Source organism: Hemiscyllium ocellatum, chromosome 12 (assembly GCF_020745735.1).
Source record: "Hemiscyllium ocellatum isolate sHemOce1 chromosome 12, sHemOce1.pat.X.cur, whole genome shotgun sequence".
NCBI classification, from domain to species: Eukaryota; Metazoa; Chordata; class Chondrichthyes; order Orectolobiformes; family Hemiscylliidae; genus Hemiscyllium; species Hemiscyllium ocellatum.
In genome coordinates, this window is record NC_083412.1 from 95,193,702 (window position 1) to 95,215,069 (window position 21,368).

Here is a 21,368-nt window from a genome sequence, read left to right on the forward strand (position 1 = left end):
TTCTGTGTATTTCCAGAGGTTTCTATCCTCCAAGGCTGATAGAAATTCATCGTTTAGTAAGTACTGTTACCTGCTTTGGATTCATAGTTTCAGCTGTCTCTATGGTTAAGAGATCACTTTACTCATTGACATCCACTCCGTCTGTTATGGTTATTAAATCTTTAGTATGGTCATTTACATCCCTTGCATTTTTTCTCTCCTTGCTTGACATTTACTAACTTCATTATATTCCTTTGCAGTTCTTTACATCTCACCCCAAACCCTGGGATTGTCACTGCTCATTGCTTTTGTATCATCTCTTCACCTGTTTACTTTAGATTGCACAGGAGGGAGAGGGACATTTGACAAACAGGTGGAACTAGATGTCTCATGCTGTTAACTTGTTGTAACCAACTGGTATCCTCCCCTGACAGGATGCTGCCTTCAATCCAAAAATCCACTTCCCCTACCATTCAATTATATGTGAGTTTTATTGCCTGTGTGATGCCAAGTACGTCAAACATCTCAACAACTGGTAGGCTGCATCAGAATGTGGATTACACTGGCTAGGCCAGCATTTATTGCCCATTCTTAATTGTCCAGAGAGCAGTTAAGAGTCAACCACATGCTCTGAGTCTGAAGTCACGTGTAGTCGAAAAGTGTGGTGCTGGAAAAGCACAGCAGGTTAGGCAGCATCCGAGGAGCAGGAGAATTGACATTTTGGGCATAAGCTCTTCAACCATTCCTGATGAAGGGCTTAAGCCCAAAACCTTGATTCTCCTGCTCCTCAGATGCTGCCTGACCTGCTGTGCTTTTCCAGCACCACACTTTTCAACTTTGATTTTTCATCTGCAGTCCTCACTTTCTCCTGGAGTCACATGTCAGCCAGACCAAGTAAGGACAGCAGATTTCCTTTCCTAATGGGCATTAGTGAACCAGAAGGGGTGTTCCCAACAATCGGCAATCATCATTAGTCTCGTAATTCCAGATTACTTCCACCATCAGCCATGGTGGAATTGAAACATGGCCCACAGAGTGGGGTCTCAGGATTAATAGTCTTGCAATAATGTTACTAGTCCATCACTTCCCCCATGCCACCTAGACTGTCCACGGACCAGTGTGCTGACCATGCTCAAACTGCCCAATTCAATTTGCAAAATTCAGAATACAATGTTAAGATGTGATTGTGCTATTGGACAACATTTACTAAACATTCCAGACTGCATTAAAATCACACCAGAAACCCAATTAAGTTTATCAGGCAAGATCACCAAGTGAGGAGAAAGTGAGGTCTGCAGATGCTGGAGATCAGAGCTGAAAATGTGTTGCTGGAAAAGCGCAGCAGGTCAGGCAGCATCCAAGGAACAGGAAATTCGACGTTTCGGGCGTAAGCCCTTCTTCAGGGAGAGTTTATGCCCGAAACGTCGAATCGCCTGCTCCTTGGATGCTGCCTGACCTGCTGCGCTTTTCCAAGATCACCAAGTGATTCAAATGCAAGTGTTTGAAGTTACATTGATTCACATAAAGGGACCTGCTCTTTATAAGCATAAAGAATAAGTCCACGCCATTGTATCCTTTTCACTGACAAAAGCACTTTGGAGACAACCAATCATTGCCGTTTCTGCTGTGCAATGCCCTGATCTATCAGAGCTGATTTGCTTGGTTTGAATTTAATGCAATTATCAATTCTGTCTACCAACGCTAGGCTAATCAGTAATGAATGAATGAATGAGCTTTATTGTCACCATCTTCTCAAGTTGTATAAATTGTTATTTCCTGTCCAAGTTGAGTTTGTTGTGTTTCAGTCCTGTCGAGCACAAGATAAAATGTTTTGAGTTCATCCCTCTTCTGAAATCTCTCAAAAATTAAAGGCCATCAGTCAGATATGATCTGTCATTTCCATTGTGAAATTAGGCATGGGGAACTCCTGCCTTGTATGTCACAAGCTACATTATTGAACACCTCGACTGCTCATTGATAATTTCCTGTCTTTTAATAACCCTCCCAATCTATTGTGGTGCTCCAGGTTACCAGAAGATGCCAGCCAATCAGAGCTGGGTAAGTGTGAAATCCTGAGGACTGAATTCACTCTTCAGGAATCCAGTGGTGAGATCCTGAGGATGTTTTACCCTATTCTTGAGGGGTGAGGGTTATGTAGAGAGGGAGACCAGGTGGGGGACCTCTGAATCGCATCTCCCTGCCCTTGCCTCTAATACCCCTGACCCTCCTCTCCCCATAACCCTCATGATACCTGCCCTGTCAGTTGGTAAAAGGCGAATTGGAGGCTTGAGGCCCTTAACTTGTCATTAATTGACCACTTAAAAGCCTTAGCTCCTGGCAAGTCAGGAACGTCACACATAAATCTTCTTACCAGGAACTAAATTAGTGATGAGTGCAAAGGAGCTGATTATCTCACCAGAGCCAACTCGTCCCATTATTTGCCTGCCCTGATCCCTCTCATCCCAACTCCAAGAAAGGGAGAACACAGCCTTTTTTTAGATTAGATTACTTACAGTGTGGAAACAGGCCCTTTGGCCCAACAAGTCCACACCGACCCGCCAAAGCGCAACCCACCCATACCCCTACATTTACCTCTTACCTAACACTACAGGCAATTTAGCATGGCCAATTCACCTGACCTGCACATCTTTGGTCTGTGGGAGGAAACCGGAGCACCCGGAGGAAACCCACGCAGACACGGGGAGAACGTGTAAACTCCACACAGTCAGTCGCCTGAGGTGGGAATTGAACCCAGGTCTCTGGCGCTGTGAGGCAGCAGTGCTAACCACTGTGCCACTGTGCTTGTCTTCTCTGATCTCTGCTTTTATATATCCCATTGTTTTAACTCACATCTGACAATCCATCAACAAGAGTAATTCCTCTTTTTCTGTTTCTTATTTCCACTCATCGTGTTCAGAAACATAGAAAACTAGGAGCAGGAGGAGGCCACTCGGCCCTTCATGCCTGCACCACCATTCAATACGATCATGGCTGATCATCCAACTCAGTCCCCTGTTTCTGCTTTCTCCACATCATTTGATCTCTTTGATGTTAGGTTGTTACAATCTGTTTGCCCTTGCTGATACCTTCTGTTCTAAGGTTGGAATTTTTTTTATTCAGTCACGGGACATGGGCATCGCTGGCTGGGCCTGCATTTATTGCTCGTCCCTTGAGAAGGTGGAGGTGGGATGCCTCCTTGAACCACTCCTTTGGAAGAACTTGTGACGCAGAGGGTAGCGTCCCTGCCTCTGAGGCTAGGGGCTTCACAGCCTCATGGAATTCCCCAGGAACCTCATAAAATATTCTTTGAAAATCACCAGTTTGTCCAATCCCTTGGAGCAGGAAAATTGATGTTTCAGGCAAAAGCCCTTCATCAGCATCCTGATGAAGGGCTTTTGCCCGAAACATCGATTTTCCTGTTCCTCAGATGCTGCCTGACCAGCTGTGCTTTTCCAGCACCACTCTAATCTAGACTCTGGTTGCCAGCTTCTGCAGTCCTTGTTTTTATCCTGTCCAGTCCCTCGGCCAGCTTTTATAAATTTGTTTCTTGCCTTTGGTTAGCTCACTGCCCAATCCTTTGTGCTTGCTCTGAATTAACCCAAGTAGGCTTGCCTTGTGAAAAGGCAACACATTTGAACAAGCTGCAACTGATAGAGGACAGTGTCAAGAATTTGACAGCCCTTCACCTGAAATCAGTTGAATGGGCCTTGTAAATATTTGTTAATGCACCAGCAATCCTCCCTCCCTGCACCTCCGCCTCCATCTCATCCACCATGCGACATTGGCTGACTTATGTTGTATTTATCTCTGTCAATCAGTTGAGTTCATTTACTCTTTTCAATCCTGTCTCTATGGTAACTCCACTTGATATTTGACTGTTGATTGACCCTGTTTGAAGTTTGTTTTTGCTGTTGGTCTTTTGTAAACGGACGTTCCATCTGACTGATACACTGAACTCTGTTTGGCTCCCAGTACCAGCAGTGTTTCGGATTTCTTTCCCTGTCCAGTTTTTCCACTTTGTGGCCCCAGGGATTATGTTCCATTGGTTGCTGCTCTGTCTGTGTGCCACAGCCATTCCACCAGGTAACTGTCTCTGGTTCCTTTCTCCAGATTACACTGCAGTGCGCTCATAGTCTTTCACTTAATGCATGGTTTGTTGTGCTCAGAGTTCAAAAGTGAGGCATCGGGATACAGGAAAATATCCCAGATTCATCTCAAGCGAGTTTAGACGACGGAGAGCAATACCAGAGCTGGTTAATGCGAACAATTTTCCAATTCATGGTGAGATGCAGGTAGACAAGGCCTAGTGGCAATTGCCATTTGTGAATGGGTTTGCTGGTCCCACCTTGGACTGGATACAGCACTGTTGCAACGAATCAAAGTTCTGCTGCCTCACAGCACCAGGGACTCAGGTTCGATTCTGGCCTTGGGCAACTGTCTGTGTGGAGCTTGCACATTCTCCCCGTGTCTGCGTGCGTTTCCTCTGGATGCTCCGGTTTCCTCCCACAATCCAAAGATGCGCAGGTCAGGTGAACTGGCCATGCTAAATTGCCTGTAATGTTAGGTGCATCAGTCAGAGGGGAATGGGTCTGGGTGGGTTATTCTTCGGAGGGTTGGTGTGGACTTGTTGGGCCGAAGGACCTCTTTCCGCACTGTCGGGAATCTAATCTAATCCTGGGCCCAGAACGGGTAAGGGACAGGAGTAAAGAAAGACTGGGGGTAGAGAGGATTTCTCTTGAAATCTGGATAATGATTTCCAGATTCAATTTCCAGTGCGGGTAAGGTTTTCATTTTCACTCTCCTTTTATTCTTTAGGGTAACGTTGTCCAATAATTAACATTATTCAAATGAACACACAGGATTTGTGGATGGATCGGAGCATAGGATTTAGGAGCAGGAGTAGGCCATTCAGCCCTTTGAGTCTAATCCACCATTTAACATAATCATGGCTGACCTTATCTTGGTCTTGGCTGCTCCCCCTCATCCTTTATCTCACTTCAGCAGAAACATATTGATTCCTTTCTTGAACCTGTTGATTGATCCTGCCTTCCACTGCACTCTGGGACAGTGAGTTCCACAGATTCACAGCTCTCTCAGAGAAGTAGTTGCTCCTTATCTCTGTTTTGAACCTGCATCCTCTCACTCTATCTCTCTGGGCTCTTGTTCGAGACTATCCCACAAGGTGGAACATCTATTCCACATCCACCTTATCAATCTCCCTCAGCATTTTATATATCTCCATCAGATTCCCCCCACCCAGTCATTCTTTCAAACTCCAGCAAGTACAAGCCCAAGCTATTCATCTGGTGGTCATATGACAGCCCTATCATCCCTGGAATCAACATGGTGAACCTCCTGTGAACTGCCTCCAATGTCACCGTGGGCGGCACGGTGGCACAGTGGTTAGCACTGCTGCCTCACAGCGCCTGAAGACCCGGGTTCAATTCCCGACTCAGGCGACTGACTGTGTGGAGTTTGCACGTTCTCCCCGTGTCTGCGTGGGTTTCCTCCGGGTGCTCCGGTTTCCTCCCACAGTCCAAAGATGTGCGGGTCAGGTGAATTGGCCATGCTAAATTGCCCGTAGTGTTAGGTAAGGGGTAATGTAGGGGTATGGGTGGGTTTCGCTTCGGCGGGTCGGTGTGGACTTGTTGGGCCGAAGGGCCTGTTTCCACACTGTAAGTCTAATCTAATCTAATCCTTCCTCAAGGAAAGAGACTAAAAACTGGACATAATACTCTCAACAGCTCAAGCAGAAGCAAGAAATGAAATACAGAATGGACAGTTTTACTTAATTTTCCTCTCATGAGATATGAATATTTTTGGCAAGGCCAACATTTGTTGCCCATCCATAATTGCCCCTGAATTGAGTCTCTTTCTGTGCCATTTCAGAGAACTGTTAATAGTCATCCATTTTGGCTATGGATCTGGAATTACATGTAGGCCAGACAAGGTAAAGACAGTGGATTTCCTTCCCTGAAAGACATAACTGACTCAGATGAGTTCACAACCAATGATAGCTTCCTGATCACCATGACTTATGTTTCAGATTCCACCAGCTGTTCCCAAAGCTTTATTATGGGCATCTGAGCCCCATGACGGTACCTCAGTGCCACCATCTCCCTCGTTCATCATCAACATTGTGCATGGTCTCGTCCTAAAGTATATTGTGGCGAAATGTGAAATTGTTCAATTTGGAAGGGAGAACAAAGAAACAGAGTGGTATTTAATTGGAGAAAAGCAGTATAAAGCTTCAATAGAAAGGGTCTTGGGAGTATTTGTGCACAAAACATAGAAAACTAGCACATAGGTACAGTCGGTCATCGGTAAGGGTCATTGAATGTTGGCCCTTGTTTCAAGGGGGTTGGAGTATAAGAGTAAGGAAGTCTTACTGCAACTGTATAAGGTGCTGAGGAGACCACATCTGGAGCACTGTGAGTAGTTTTGGTCCCCTTATTGCAGGAATGATATTATTTCATTGGAGGCAATTCACAGAAGGTCCACTGAGATGGTCCCCACTTGGAGGGATTGTCTTGTAAGGAAAGGCTAAATTGGTTGGGCCTCTACTCAGTACAGTTCAGAAGAATGAGAGGTGATCTCATTGAAACGTACAGAATTCTTTCGGGGCTTGACACTGAGAGGATGTTCCCCCTCATGGCAGAGTCTACAACCAGAGGACACGGAATGAAGGGGCACCAATTTAAGATTGAGATGGGAAGAAATTTCTTCTCTCAGAGGGTTGTGAGTTTGGAACTCCTTCTCACAGAGAACTGTGGGGACAGAGTCCTTATGGATATTTCAGGCTGAGATAGATAGATTCTTGATCAGTTGGGGCTTCTTGATTAAGGGTTATGTGAAAGAGCTAGAAATGAGGAATAATGGATCTGCCAGAGTCCTATTGAATAGCAGAGCAAGCTCAAGGGACAAACAAGGGCAGGGCTTATACACTTAATGGGAGGGCTTTGGGTAGACTTGTAGAACAGACAGACCTAAGGATGGAGGTACCTAATTCTTCGACGTTTGTAGACGGGGAGGTTACGAAGCCATTTAGCGCTCTTGCCTTCATTGCGCACCCTTTGAAATAGGAGTTGGGAAGTCATGCTAAGATTATACAGGAAATTGATGAGGCCTCTTCTGGAATACTATGCCCAGTTCTGATTACCCAGTTACAGGAAGGATCTTCTTAAGCTGGAGAGGGTTCAGAAGAGATTTACCAGGATGTTGCTGGGAATGGAAAGTTTGAGTTACAAAGAAAGGCTGGATAGACTAGGGAATTTTTCACTGGAGTATAGGAGGTTGAGAGACAACCTTATAGACGTTTATAAAATAATGAGGGGTATAGATGCAGATTCAATTCATGTCATTCCACATGCAAACCACCCTCTGTGTGAAAAATTTGCTCCTCTTGTCTTTTTAAAATCTTTCTCCTCTCAAACTACCTCAATGTTTGATTAGATTACTTACAGTGTGGAAACAGGCTCTTCGGCCCAACAAGTCCACACCGACCCACCGAAGCGTATACCACCCAGACCCATATTCCACATTTACCCCTTCACCTAACACTACGGGCAATTTAGCATGGCCAATTCACCTAACCTGCATGTTTTTGGATTGTGAGAGGAAACCCAAGCAGACACGGGGAGAATGTGCAAACTCCACACAGAGAGTCACCTGAGGTGGGAATTGAACCCGGGTCTCTGGCGCTGTGAGGCAGCAGTGATAACCACTGTGCCAACGTTTGCTTGACCATCTGCAGTTGCTCATGTGTCAGGCCTAGTTTCTTAAATGAATTTGATACATTTTAGTTGAAGTTCTTTTAAAGTGAAGTTTATTCAGCAAATTGTGAAGTTTCTTGCAGTCAAATTCCTAAATTCCCAGATGAAACAGTTATGGTCACTGCATTATAGGAAGGATGTGGAGGCTTTGGAAAAGGTACAGAGGAGATTTACCAGGATGTTGCCTGGTATGGAGGGAAGATCTTACGAGGAAAGGCTGAGGGACATGAGGCTGTTTTCATTAGAGAGAAGAAGGTTGAGAGGTGACTTAATCGAGACACATGAGATAGTCAGAGGGTTAAATAGGATGGACAGTGAGAACCTTTTTCCTCAGATGGCGATGGCTCGCATGAGGGGACCTGGCTTTAAATTGAGGAGTGATAGACATAGGACAGATATCAGGGGTAGTTTCTTTACTCAGAGAGTCTGAAGGGCATGGAACGGCCTGCCTGCAACAGTAGTTGACTCGCCAACTTTAAGGGAATTTAAATGGTCCTTGGATAAACATATGGATGAGAATGGAATAGTGTAGGATAGATAAGCTTTAAATTGGTTCCGGGGTCGGTGCAACATCGAGGGCCGAAGGGCCTGCACTGCTCTGTAATGTTCTATGTTCTAAATTGAACTGGAGCAGTTCATGGACTTTGGTAAATGATACATTTCATCATGTAACCAAAGTTTGATTCACAGGCCAGTTTAACTAATGGTTCTGATGGCTTAGGTGATTCCAGCCACAAACAACATCTTGCTGTTTCTTTATGACGATCCAATAAAAAAACACGGCTATCTCACCATGAAACCTTTCAGGACTTTAAAGTTTTTTCCAAATAAGGAAATGGTGTTCATGTTGATTCCACAAAATATGCAATGGTTTAAAACATTGCAAGTTCACCCCGTCTAGTCTGGATGGTAAAAGCATCAAGATATAATGGCAAGTTGATAATATCCATTAATTCCTATCTGGCACAAATGGAGTTTGTCTTTTGTCCGGTATGAAAGAGAGAGACAGGAAGTCTGAATATTATCTAGTCCTTTTGTGTTGCCCCATCCTTAAACTTAACTGTGTGAATTCTGCAGAGGTTGGTACATATTTATATTTAACAAGTTACTTATTTCGGACTTTGTAACTCAAATCGCAAAAGTCAAATGATTTGCGGCAGTCGTTTGAAAAGCCTGTTGCAGTGCAGCTTTTAAAAAGCCTGGAAGTTCATAATGCAGTGCCTTTGTACTCAGCATCAGGTCATTCCAAGTGCTTTCTTTTGCTTTATGTTTTTGGATCATCCTACTCCAATTCAGTCGTGGGCCAAGAACCAACGTGCCACAGCTTCACAAAACTACCAGTGACTGATACAATCATCGGCACGGACCTGGAGGTGAGACTTCTCCTCTACACCGGCAAGAACTCAAGTTGCGCCACTTTGATCAATGCCACTCATACCGGCCTGCTGGACATCAACAAGAAAATTATCTTCCTTATCCATGGGTACAGACCATTTGGATCACCTCCAAATTGGTTGAACAAGACGATAAAGACACTACAAAATGTGGATGACTTAAACCTCATCATTGTTGACTGGAATAGAGGAGCAACCACTATTAATTATTCAGTTGCCGTTGCCAACACCAAGAAAGTTGCTGAAATTTTGGGACATGTGATTGATAGCATACTGGTAAGAAGTTTTGGTTTATTATTGAATGGAATCCCTTTGGACAAGTGATGACTGTGTGTCTGTGAATTTAGTTGAAAATGTGTTGCTGGTTAAAGCACAGCAGGTTAGGCAGCATCCAAGGAATAGGAAATTCGACGTTTCGGGCATAAGTCCTTCATCAGGAATCATTCCTGATGAAGGGCTTATGCCCGAAACGTCGAATTTCCTATTCCTTGGATGCTGCCTAACCTGCTGTGCTTTAACCAGCAACACATTTTCAACTGTGATCTCCAGCATCTGCAGACCTCATTTTTTACCCTGTCTGTGAATTTTAGCCATTTATTTATCTTGTTACACCCATTTTAAATGTTCTTACCAACAGCAGAAGAAACTATTGAGCAATGTTTGCTGAAAACAATTACTGCACTGAATCCCTGATCCCCCAATTTCTGTCCTCCTGACACTGGACTATGCTTTTCTGCTCAGGGTGATCTTACATGATGTAGTTGGAAAGTTTACACCCCAACAATAGAGTGGACAGACTCTGCATACTTGGCCATTAGACACAACAGCAGCAGATAGAGGAGACAGGTACTTTGTTTGCTGGATTGAACCCAAGTAGGAAAAGGGTGTGGGAAGATGTGGGAGACAGGAATGGCAATAAAAGCAAGATGGAAGAATAACTGGCAGTGAAAGGGGAAAAGAGAGAGAAGTGAAATACATTGGTGGAGAAAGATGTATGGCAGATGCTGAGATTATTGAAACCAAAGAAGAAATTTTGGGAAAGCAAACCTTATCAAGACTTGTACACTTAATGGTAAGGTCCTAGGGAGTGTTGCTGAACAAAGAGACCTTGGAGTGCAGGTTCATAGCTCCTTGAAAGTGGAGTCGCAGGTAGATAGGATAGTGAAGAAGGTGTTTGGTATGCGTTCCTTTATCGGTCAGAGTATCGAGTACAGGAGTTGGGAGGTCATGTTGTGGCTGTACAGGACATTGGTTAGGCCACTGTTGGACTATTGCATGCAATTCTGGTCTCCTTCCTTTCATAAAGATATTGTGAAAGTTGAAAGGGTTCAGAAAAGATTTACAAGCATGTTGCCAGGGTTGGAGGATTTGAGCTATAGGGAGAGACTGAACAGGCTGGGGCTGTTTTCCCTGGAGCATCGGAGGCTGAGGGATGTCATTATAGAGGTTTATAAAATCATGAGGGGCATGGATAGGGTAAATAGTCAAGGTCTTTTCCCTGGGGTTGGGGAGTCCATAACTAGAGGGCATAGGTTTATGGTGAGAGGGGAAAATTATAAAAGAGACCTAAGGGGCAACCTTTTCACACAGAGGGTGGTGTGTGTATGGAATGAGCTGCCAGAGGAAGTGGTGGAGGCTGGTACAATTACAGCATTTAAAAGACATCTGGACGGACATATGAATAGGAAGGCTTTGAAGGGATATGGGCCGGGTTGGACTGGATTGGGTTGGGATATCTGGCTGGCAATGATGAGTTGGTCCGAAGGGTCTGTTTCCGTGCTGTACATCTCTATGACTCTATGACTCTATGCTGGAGAAATTCAGAAGGTTTGGCAGCTCCTGTGGGGACAAAATACAACCAACATTTCAAAACCAGCGACCTGTCATCGGAACTGATGAGATTACTGGCCTGGAAAGATAATGAGAAGCTGGGGGAGGAAGAAGAGAGCTCATGTTGGTCAAGAGGGAGCAAGGAGGAAGACTGATACAATGCACTGGAAGTGAGGATGTGGTGGTGCTGGTGTTGGACTGGGTTGGACAAAGTCAGAGGTCACACAAACCAAGTTATAGCCCAACAGGTTTATGTGAAACAGGAAGCAGATGAACTATACCAGGATTACACACAGGGCAGAGGAATAATGGGAAAGAAATAAAGGGCAGTTTGGAGTGGAAAATGGAAAGCTGGGTGGGAACCAGTTCTATATACCGACAGAACCCAAGCTGCAAAGTGCATTTATCAACTTAGTTTGATGTGTTGGAGCTGTTTTAGAGTTGCCAGCTTTCTTGTGCTTTTTTCACATTTTCTGGAGCTGTTTGGCAGTTCCTAATTGTCACTTTTCTGGTTTGGTGTGTGTGTATAATTATCCCAGAACTTGTGCATTGGAGGCAATAAATGGACATCAGATTCCTTGTGACTCAATCAGGGAAGTTTTTCTTGTAGTTTAGGGAGAGGAAAGAGTAAAGTGCATTTATTTGATTCATTTCATACTCCAAAGCATCTTACAGCTAGTTAAGCACAATTAAAGTGCAGTTAGTGTTGAACGATAGGACATAGAGCAGCCAATTTGCACACATAAGATGTCATAAACAGGAGAATGGTCAAATAATTAGTCTTGGATGCTCTATAAAATAATTGTTAGCCAGAACTTTGTCATGGGATCTTGTACATTCACTTCAAATGACAAAGGGAGGTCAGTTTAATGTTTAATCTGCAAGACAGTCCTCCTGGAACAAACCCAACTGATCATAACACTGCAAAGGTCAGACCCTAGAAAGAAACAGATCATAGATTTCTGGGAAACTTTGAAGAAGTAATGTGCATTTTGGATAAAATGGGGCCTATTGATGTACTATACTTGGATTTCCAAAAGGCACTCAATATGGTTTGACATGAAAGGTTATTGCAGGTTATTATGGGGGTAACATGCAAACATGGATTGATGATTGGCTGCCTGTTGGAAAACAGAGTGCATGAACAAATAAGTCTTTTACACATTGGTAGGCTGTGATGAGTGAAGTCCCAAAGTCTCTGATGTCCACTTCTTAAAATTAATGTCAATGACTGAGATGAGAGCATTGAAGGCATGCTGTCTACACTTGTGGATGACACTCAATAGCAGGAAGTTATGTTGTGAAGATGACATAACTAAAATGTAAACTAATATGGATAGGTTGAGTGAATGGGCAAAGATCTGACAGATAGAAGATAATGTGGGAAAATAGGAAATTATAGATTTTGGCAGAAACGGTGAATGGGAATGTATTAGTTAAACTGAGAATAGCTGTAGAGTTTTGATGTGCAGAGGGATTTAGGTATTGTAGTGCATGAATCACAAAACATTAGAATGCAGGCACAGCACATAATCCAGAAGGTTAATGGAATTTAATGTAAAAGTAATGATATTGCACTTCAATTATACAGCACTGTAGTTGTGGGTATGTTCGCTGAGCTGGGAAGTTGATTTGCAGACATTTCATCTCCTGTCTAGTTGATATCCTCAGGGCTTTGGAGTTTCCTGTGAAATGCTGGTGTACTGTGTCTTCTGGAATTTATTTGGTTCCATTCTTGCTGCTTCCCGGTTGCGGGTTCCAATTATTCATTGCAGTGACCAGTATATTGGGCCTTGGTCAATGTGTTTGTTGATGAAGTCCATGGATGAGTACCATGCTTCTAGAAATTCTCTGGCTGTCCTCTGTTTAGCTTGTCCTATGATCGTTGTGTTGTCCCAGTCAAATTTGTGATCATCTGTGTGTATGGCCACTAGGCACAGCTGGTCGTGGTGTTTAGTGGCTCGTTGGTGTTTGCGGATGTGGATTGCTAGTTGTCTGTCTGTTTGTCCTAAATAGTGTTTCGTGCAGTCTTTGCGTGGAATCCTGTAAATTACTCTAGTCTTGCACATGATGGGTACAGGGTCTTCTGTCCTGGTGAGTTGCGTCTGAGCATGGCTGTCAGTTTCTGGGCTGTCAGGAATCCCAGTGGTTGGAGACATTTGGCTGTCAGTCCAGGACAACACAATGATCATAGGATAATGGAAACAGAGGACAGCCAGAGAATTTCTAAAAGCATGGCATTCATCCATGGACACCATCAACAAACACATTGACCGAAATCCAATATACCAACTACTGCAATGAATAACTGGAACCAATAACCGGGTAGCAGCGGGAGTGAAACCAAAAAAATTCACAGTACAGCAGCACTTCACAGGCGGCTCCAAACCAATGAAAATGTCACTCTGACACAGGGTGAAATGTTGACAAATCAACCTCCCAGCTCAACGAACATACCCACAACTATGGCAACCGGCTCCTGAGCTATAAATCTTTACGCAAACTTTGAGTTATATAGGGCATTGCTGATACCACATGTCAAATACTATGTGTAGCCTTGGTCTCCTTGTTGAATGAGGGATGACAATGCATTTGAAGTGGTTGAGACCAATCGATTTTTTGATTAGTACTCGATTTAATAGATCAGCACATGGAATGAGTAGGTTGTCCAATGAAGAAATTTTGGACAGGCAGGGCTTGTTTCCACAAGAGTTTAGAAGAGCAAAGAGTGAGTTGATTGAAGTGCGTATGATTCTGCTCTCGACAGTATGGATAAAGAAAGTTAAAAATCACACAACACCAGGTTATAGTCCAACAGGTTTATTTGGAAGCACTAGCTTTCAGAGCACTGTTCCTTCATTACAAGGAGCAGCACTCTGAACACTAGAGCTACCAAATAAACCTGTTGGACTATAACCTGGTGTTGTGTGATTTTTAACTTTGCACACCCCAGTCCAACACCGGCACCTCCAAATCATGGATAGAGAAAGAAGATTTTTTTTTCTGAGCCAGTCCACACCTAGGAGGCGCACAGTTTTAAATTTAGTAGGTCACGCTTTTCAGTTAGAGTTCTGTGGAAATTCTTCTAAGAACTGTGTGATACTGGGATTTTCTGTCTCAGAAGGCAGTGCAGGATGAACTGAATATTTATACAGTTAAGCTGCGTAGATTTGTTTTGGCCAAGGGAATAGATCAAAATCAATTCAGAACACACTTAGATCAGTCATCATCGCATCAAAAGGCGAGTACACTGGAGGGGTCGAATGGCCTACTTCTACTCCTAATTAATATGCATATGCAATTTACATATGAATTATTTCTGTATTAATATATAATTTACATATATAATTAAAATGAATGATTAATTTTTATTTTGCTATTGGTTACCATGAGGTGAGTCACTGAAACAAAATCATGCAAGGCAGCAAATGTTTCTTCAAGAACAGAACATATGTTACTACATAAAGAAAGAAACAAAGCTATATAAAGTTTGGACAGATTTGGATGTAAAAAAAAAACAAAATAAAAACCATGGTCCTCAGCAATATCCATTAGATCCCAGAAAAATATTACTCCCACCTCAACTCTTTCAATTCTAAATTTAACTGACTCTTCTCAGTTCTTATTTTTGTGCTGCTAATAGAGTTTTTACATCTTCTTTCCAAAACTTCTTCAATGAACCATTTTCAATTTTGATGACCTAAACCTTTTCTCAGTTCTAACAACTTGAAGACTTGTGTACAAACTTTCCCAGCTTGGAAACTTCTAAAACTAAAACCACTTCTGCCTGACTGTAGTCGGCTCGAGCTGAACACTTGGTTCAACTTGGAAAAAAACTCCTCTCCAATCTGAACAAAACTTCTGTTTTATCTAAACCGAAGTCACATGATGAAGTTATGCCTCTGATTTGTTCTAAACCCAGCAGTATAAGCAATCCATCAGTAACATCACAGGCATCCTGCCAGACCCTTCGCTGAATCCTTAGAGAAAAAAATACAATTAGGTCACTGTTCAAATTGATTTTCTGTTCTTTTAGCCATAGAGTCATTGAGATATACAGCACAGAAACAGACCCTTCAGTCCAACACGTTCAGGCTCACCAGATATCCTAAACTAATCAAGTCCCATTTGCCAGCACTTGGTCCATATCTCTCTAAACCCTTCCTATTCATATACCCATCCAGATGCCTTTTAAATGTTGTAATTGTACCAGCCTCTATCACTTTCTCTGGCAGCTTACTCCATACTCACAACACCCTCTTGTAAAAATGTTGCCCCTCAGGTCCCTTTTCAATCCTTCCCCTCTCATCTTTTGGACTCCCCCACCCCAGGGAAAAGACTTTTTCTATTTAATCTGTCCATGCCCCTCATGATTTTATAAACCTCTATATGGTCACCTCTTCGCCTCCAAAGCACCAAAAAAAAAAGCCCCAGCCTATTCAGCCTCTCCCTGTTGCTCAAGCCCTCCAATCCTGGCAACATCCTTGTAAATCTTTTCTGAACCCTTTCAAATTTCAAAACATCTTTCCTAAAAGATGAGACCAGAACTGCATGTAGTATTCCAGTAACAGCCTAACCAATGTCCTGAATCGTTGCAACATGACCTCCCAACTCCTATACTCAATGCACTGCCCAATAAAGACAAGCATACCAAATGCCTCCTTCACTTTCTTATCTACTTGCAAGGCCACTTTCAAAGAACTATGAAAAATGATTATCTTTACAGCACTGAAACTACAGTTCTATTTTGATTCAAAAATTCCAAATTCATAAATGATAATAGTTTATTATACATGTCGGACACACCTCTGACAATACAGCATTCCCTCCCCCATGTTGCTGCTGAATCAAATAACCGAATGTTAACACCTCAAAATTAGAAAACACAGCAGCACTGAAATCCCTAAGAATTACACATGGAGGCACACTCTGTATTTACAGTTTAGCTTTAGTATAATGTTCAATTATTGATCATCATTGTAGCAATTCCTAATGATTAATCACAGGAGTCTTAGTACAGGTTCGCAATCATTTATCCAAATGAATATGGGGAGAGTATACTCTACACTAGAATAATATTGTGGAGTGCAAAACACTCAATGCCTTTATTCTGTTTCAGTCACAAAGGCATCTCATTACCCAGATTCCAATCTTGTATTGTATAAACACATGAGAAACTGTTTATTCTTATCCCAGGTTAATATTCAACCAGACAGGGACCATTTAATCTTATCCTTGCCTGGCTCTGTCTGATGCCAGTTGCTCCCTTCCCTTTCAGTATCTGTCTGTCTCCAAACCCTTTGTACCCTCCAAGACTTCTGCGAAAGATTCTACTGACATTTGTGGAATTTACTGCCACGAAGCTCAGTGGAGGCCGGGACGTTAAATGTCTTCAAGGCAGAGATTGGTAAATTCTTAATCTCGCAAGGAATTAAGGGATACGTGGAGAGTGCGGGTAAGTGGTGTTGTTTGGGGCGGCACGGTGGCACAGTGGTTAGCACTGCTGCCTCACAGCGCCAGGGACCTGGGTTCGATTCCCTCCTCAGGCGACTGACTGTGTGGAGTTTGCACGTTCTCCCCGTGTCTGCGTGGGTTTCCTCCGGGTGCTCCGGTTTCCTCCCACAGTCCAAAGATGTGTGGGTCAGGTGAATTGGCTGTGCTAAATTGCCCGTAGTGTTAGGTAAGGGGTATATGTATGGGTGGGTTGCGCTTCGGCGGGTCGGTGTGGACTTGTTGGGCCGAAGGGCCTGTTTCCACACTGTAAGTAATCTAAAAAAAAAATCTAAAAAAAAAGAAATGCCCATCAGCCATGATTGAATGGCGGAGTGGAGTTGACGGACTGTATGGCCTTATTTCCACTCCAATGTCTTATGGTCTTATTGTCTTATGGACATTGGCCTGAAGAACCCTGTATTTTGAACATAGAAATCATTATTTACCCTTCATCATCTAACTAACTCTTACATTAATCATCAATACTGTTTGTTTAGAAAATCGGAGGGTCCTTTGACTTGATCCATTTGATTGGTGTGAGCCTAGGTGCGCACATTTCTGGTTTCGTTGGAAGTAGGTTTCATGGACAGATTGGGCGAATTACAGGTGAGGAACATTAATTCAACTTCTTGCCAAACACTGTGGGTGCCAGAAATCTGAAATCTCAGCCAGAAAATGCTGCAAATGGTCAGCAGTCTCTGTGGAGAGAGGAAAAGAGTTCATGTTTGAAGTTGGTGACTTTTCCTCAGAACTGGAAAAGATAACAGGTTCTCAGCAAACACTGAGCTGGTAGGTCCACCTGTACCCCTCTATACCTGGTGGAACAGGCTCAGAAGGTTGAATGCCCTACTCCTGTGCCTATGTTCAACCCTTCCCTGCCGTCTGGAAGACTACAGGTTTACTCCTGGTGAAACAGCGATTTACATGTATGTATTTCCCTTCTCACAATGCCATCTCTTCGACATGGAGGAAGCAAACATTGATTAGTAACTGCTTTGAGGACCTCCCCCATCTATCCGCAAGTGTGCTCCTTTGCTCCTTGTTGCCTTCTGTTTTCATACCCCACATTGTTTTTGACATCTCTGCTTTTGACTTTCCGATTCCTTTTGGTGAAGTTCAACACAAGCATTTGTTTTTGGCTGGGCAATTTACGCCCCTCCCAACTGATAAGAATATAAGCTATAGGAGCCGAACTAGGCCACATTGAGGAAGTGAGGCCTGCAGATGCTGGAGATCAGAGTCAAAGAGTGTGGTGCTGGAAAAGCACAGCTGGTCAGGCAGCATCCAAGGAGCAGGAATACGAACATTCCTGACATAAGCATTCCTGACGAAGGGCTTATGTTCGAAATGTCGACTCTCCTGCTCCTCGGATGCTGCCTGAACAGCTGTACTTGTCCAGCACCACACTTTTCGACGTTTGGTTCATTGGGTCTATTCTACCATTCCATCATGGCTGATATGTTTCTCAAACTCATTCTCCTACCTCCTCCCCAAAAGCATTGATCCGCTTGCCAATCAAGAACTTATCTATCTCCATCTTGAGTATACTCAATGACTTGGCCTCCACAGCCCTCTGCAGCAATGTGTTCCACAAATTCCCTATCTTTTGCCTGAAGAAATTCCTCCTCATCTCAGTTGTAAAGGGTCATCCATTCACTCTGAGTCTGTGCTCTCAGGTCCTATGAGTAGAAACATCTTCTCCACGTCCACTCTATCCAGGGCTCTCAGTATTCTGTAGTTTCAATCAGATTCTGCCTCATCCTTCTTGAAAGTAATTATTTAAACTGAAGGCTCACATTGATATAGCATCTGACACAAGCTCAGCATGCCCTGAAGTGCTTTACAGTTAATTAAATGATATTTAAAGTGTAGTCCCTGTTGTAATTTACAAATACCAATGTGCTAAATATCAGTAAGGTATGATGTGGAGATGCTGGTGTTGGACTGGGGTTGACAAAGTTACAAATCACAAAATACCAGGTTATAGTCCAACAGGTTTATTTGGAAGTACCAGCTTTTGGAAGTACCAGCGTCGCTCCGAAAGCTAGTGCTTCCAACTAAACCTGTTGGACTATAACCTGGTGTTGTGTGATTTTTAACTTTCCCAATAAGATGGCCTACCATGACTGTGAGGATGAATACTAGCAGGGGCACATAGAAGACCCTGCTGTTCTTTGAAATAATGCCTGAGGGTGTTTTACGTGCCCAGTGAAGTAGCTAAGGTTTTCGCATAAAATGTTTTTAAAGCTAGGCTGGATAACCTTTTGAATAGTAAAGGAATTAAGGTTTATAGTGGGACCGATGCCACAATAAGATCAGGCCATGATCTGATTGAGTGGTAGAGAAGACTGATGACCTACTCTTGCTCCTATCGCTTATGTTCTTATGTTCTCATGTACATCGATCTGAAACCTTAGTTTGATGTCCCATCTGAAGCCAAAATCTATCAGTCCTCCCATTGTACTGCACTGGATAGTGAGCCTAGGTTATCTGTTCAAAATGAGGCTGAAACCCACAAATATTTGACCAAGAGACAAGAGCGCTACTCAATTATCCAAGGCTGACCCTTTCCCCTTTATTTATTGTCTCCGGTTCCTATCGCTTGACAGTTTGCGGGGGTCTAATACTAAAAAGTGCAGAAAGTACAGAAGCTTGAACACACACACCAACAGATTCAAGAACAGCTTCTTCCTCACTGTTATTAGATCGATGAATGAATCTCTCTAACTTCAAATAATGTTGCTCTTCCTACTGTAAAATTGCCTTGTGGACCTCATGTGTAGATATAACCTTGTATGCCTCACTTTGTCTGTATGTCCTTGTTCGCTCTGATCTGCCGGTATTGCTCATAAAAAAAAGCTTTGCACTGTACTTAGGTACATGTGACTACAATAAATCACAAGGTGCAGTTGCCCCCTGAGTCAGAAGATTGTTGACTTGATTTCTACTCCGAGAGAACAAAATTCAATACTGCCACTTCTGCTGCCAATAACCAGAATGACCCTGGGGTTTGAGTTTCTGGATTTGTTCACAGGGTGTGGGTATCACTGCCAAGGTCCTGAATTTCCCTTGAACTGAGTGGCTTGCTTGGTCACTTCATGAGGTCTTTCAGTAATAACCACATTGCTGTAAGTCAGGAGTCACATATGCATCAGATCAACTAAGGTTTGCACATTTCCTGCCCTAAAGGACATGAGTAAACCATATGGGGTTCCTAAAGTTGACCCTAGTTTCACAGTCACCTTTATGTCAATTAGCTTTTCATTCTAGATGTTTTAGTTGAATTCATTTTCACCATCTGCCACGGTGGGATTCGCATCTCTATAACTAATACATTAACCTATGCATCTGAATTGCTAACCTGCTGACATTATTATAGCACCATCATCACCACAGTAAATGGTGCAAACTTTGCTTTTCATATTGAATCCTCAAGACTGGGACATGAATCCACAGTCAGGGGAGAAAGTATTGCAACTGAGCAGCAGTTGACATTTTATACATCCATTCGTTGACTCCATCGACACTTCCCACTGCTTTAGAAAGGCAGCCAACATCATCAGATACCCCTGAAACTCCTGCAACCGCTTCTGTCAGGTAGAAGATACAAAAGCTTAAACATGTTTACCAATAGGCTCAAAAACACTTTCTTCCCCACTGTTATTAGGCTTCTGAATGGACCTCTCAAATTTAATGTTGATCTTGCTTTCTGTGCACCTTCTTTGCAGCTGTAACTTTGTATTTCTTGCTGTGTTCTATCACCTTATGATCTTGTATGTTGTAATCTAGACGTACGAAACAAAACGTTTCACTGTACCCAGGTACTTGTGACAATAATACATCTAATCAAATCCAGCCCCAAAACACCATGTGCTGTCCATTTGGCTCTGACTATGATGTGTCAAATGACCTCATTCTATCTTGTATGATTCAGTCAACCCATTTCTGATTGACTGGCCACTGCTGTGTATCATAATTAAGGTACAGTCAATTCATTTATTGGCATCAACTGATTGGAGTCATGCCACAATGACCACAAATGTTCCCGGTGCCAGTAGAAATATGTTGAATAGTGCAGAAGGAGAGTTGTTTCAGACCTGAAATGTTAACTCTGCTTCTCTCCCTCTCTCTCCACAAACGCTGCTGAGTTTCTCCAGCACTGTCTGGCTTGAATTCAGAATTCCAGCATCTGCAATATTTTGCTTTCATTGATTGAAGTGCATTGGACAACACATCAGTGAGAAGTTGGCTCATTTTGCTTCCTTTTGAAGGTCTCGACCCAGCTGGACCTTTGTTCCGGGGGAAGGGAGTGGAAGACAGACTGGATCCTTCTGATGCTCAACTGGTTGATGTCCTCCACACAGACATGGATGGTATTATTCAGATCCATGTTAAATTTATCACTTTGTTTGAAAATTGTGCGTTGATTAAAATCTGGAGCCCTCAGTGTACCTGCCACCTCGCCACACAGTAAGCTCCTGATTTCAGGCAAATCTGACTCCCCTTTTGAAGTCCATTCTTCCAATAGCCATACCACCTCATTGGAGCCTACCTCTCTAATTCTCACTTCAAAACCCAATCCCACAAGACCCACATCAATTCCAACCCCAGTGGAGTAAAGGGTTAATTATCCTGCTTTTCTAATAACAGCTACTAAGCATGGATCTATGTCACAATGATGTCAGATCACATAGGACTGAGACCTCAAGATATGGGAGCAGAAATAAAATATTCAACCCATCTGCTCTGCAATTCAATGGGATCATGGTTGATCTGATAATCCTCAATGTTACTTTCCTTCCTTTTCACCATAACTCTCGATTCCTTACTGATTAAAAAAGTTATCTATCTCAGTCTTGAATATACTAATCAGCACCCTTGAACAGTAGGAATTCCTCCT

General features: G+C 43.0%; 1 protein-coding gene across 1 annotated transcript in view; it reads left to right on the forward strand.

Annotated features, from left to right (window-relative positions):
- The first annotated feature begins 3,990 nt into the window (after window positions 1-3,990).
- LOC132820880 (lipase member H-like) overlaps window positions 3,991-21,368 on the forward strand; it is a 43,705-nt gene continuing 26,327 nt past the window's right edge. The window contains exons 1-4 of the mRNA XM_060833239.1: window positions 3,991-4,062; window positions 9,048-9,421; window positions 16,966-17,074; window positions 20,740-20,841. Coding sequence (XP_060689222.1) covers window positions 4,014-4,062; window positions 9,048-9,421; window positions 16,966-17,074; window positions 20,740-20,841 — 634 coding nt within the window. The 5' untranslated portion in view covers window positions 3,991-4,013. The remainder of the gene's footprint in view (window positions 4,063-9,047; window positions 9,422-16,965; window positions 17,075-20,739; window positions 20,842-21,368) is intronic.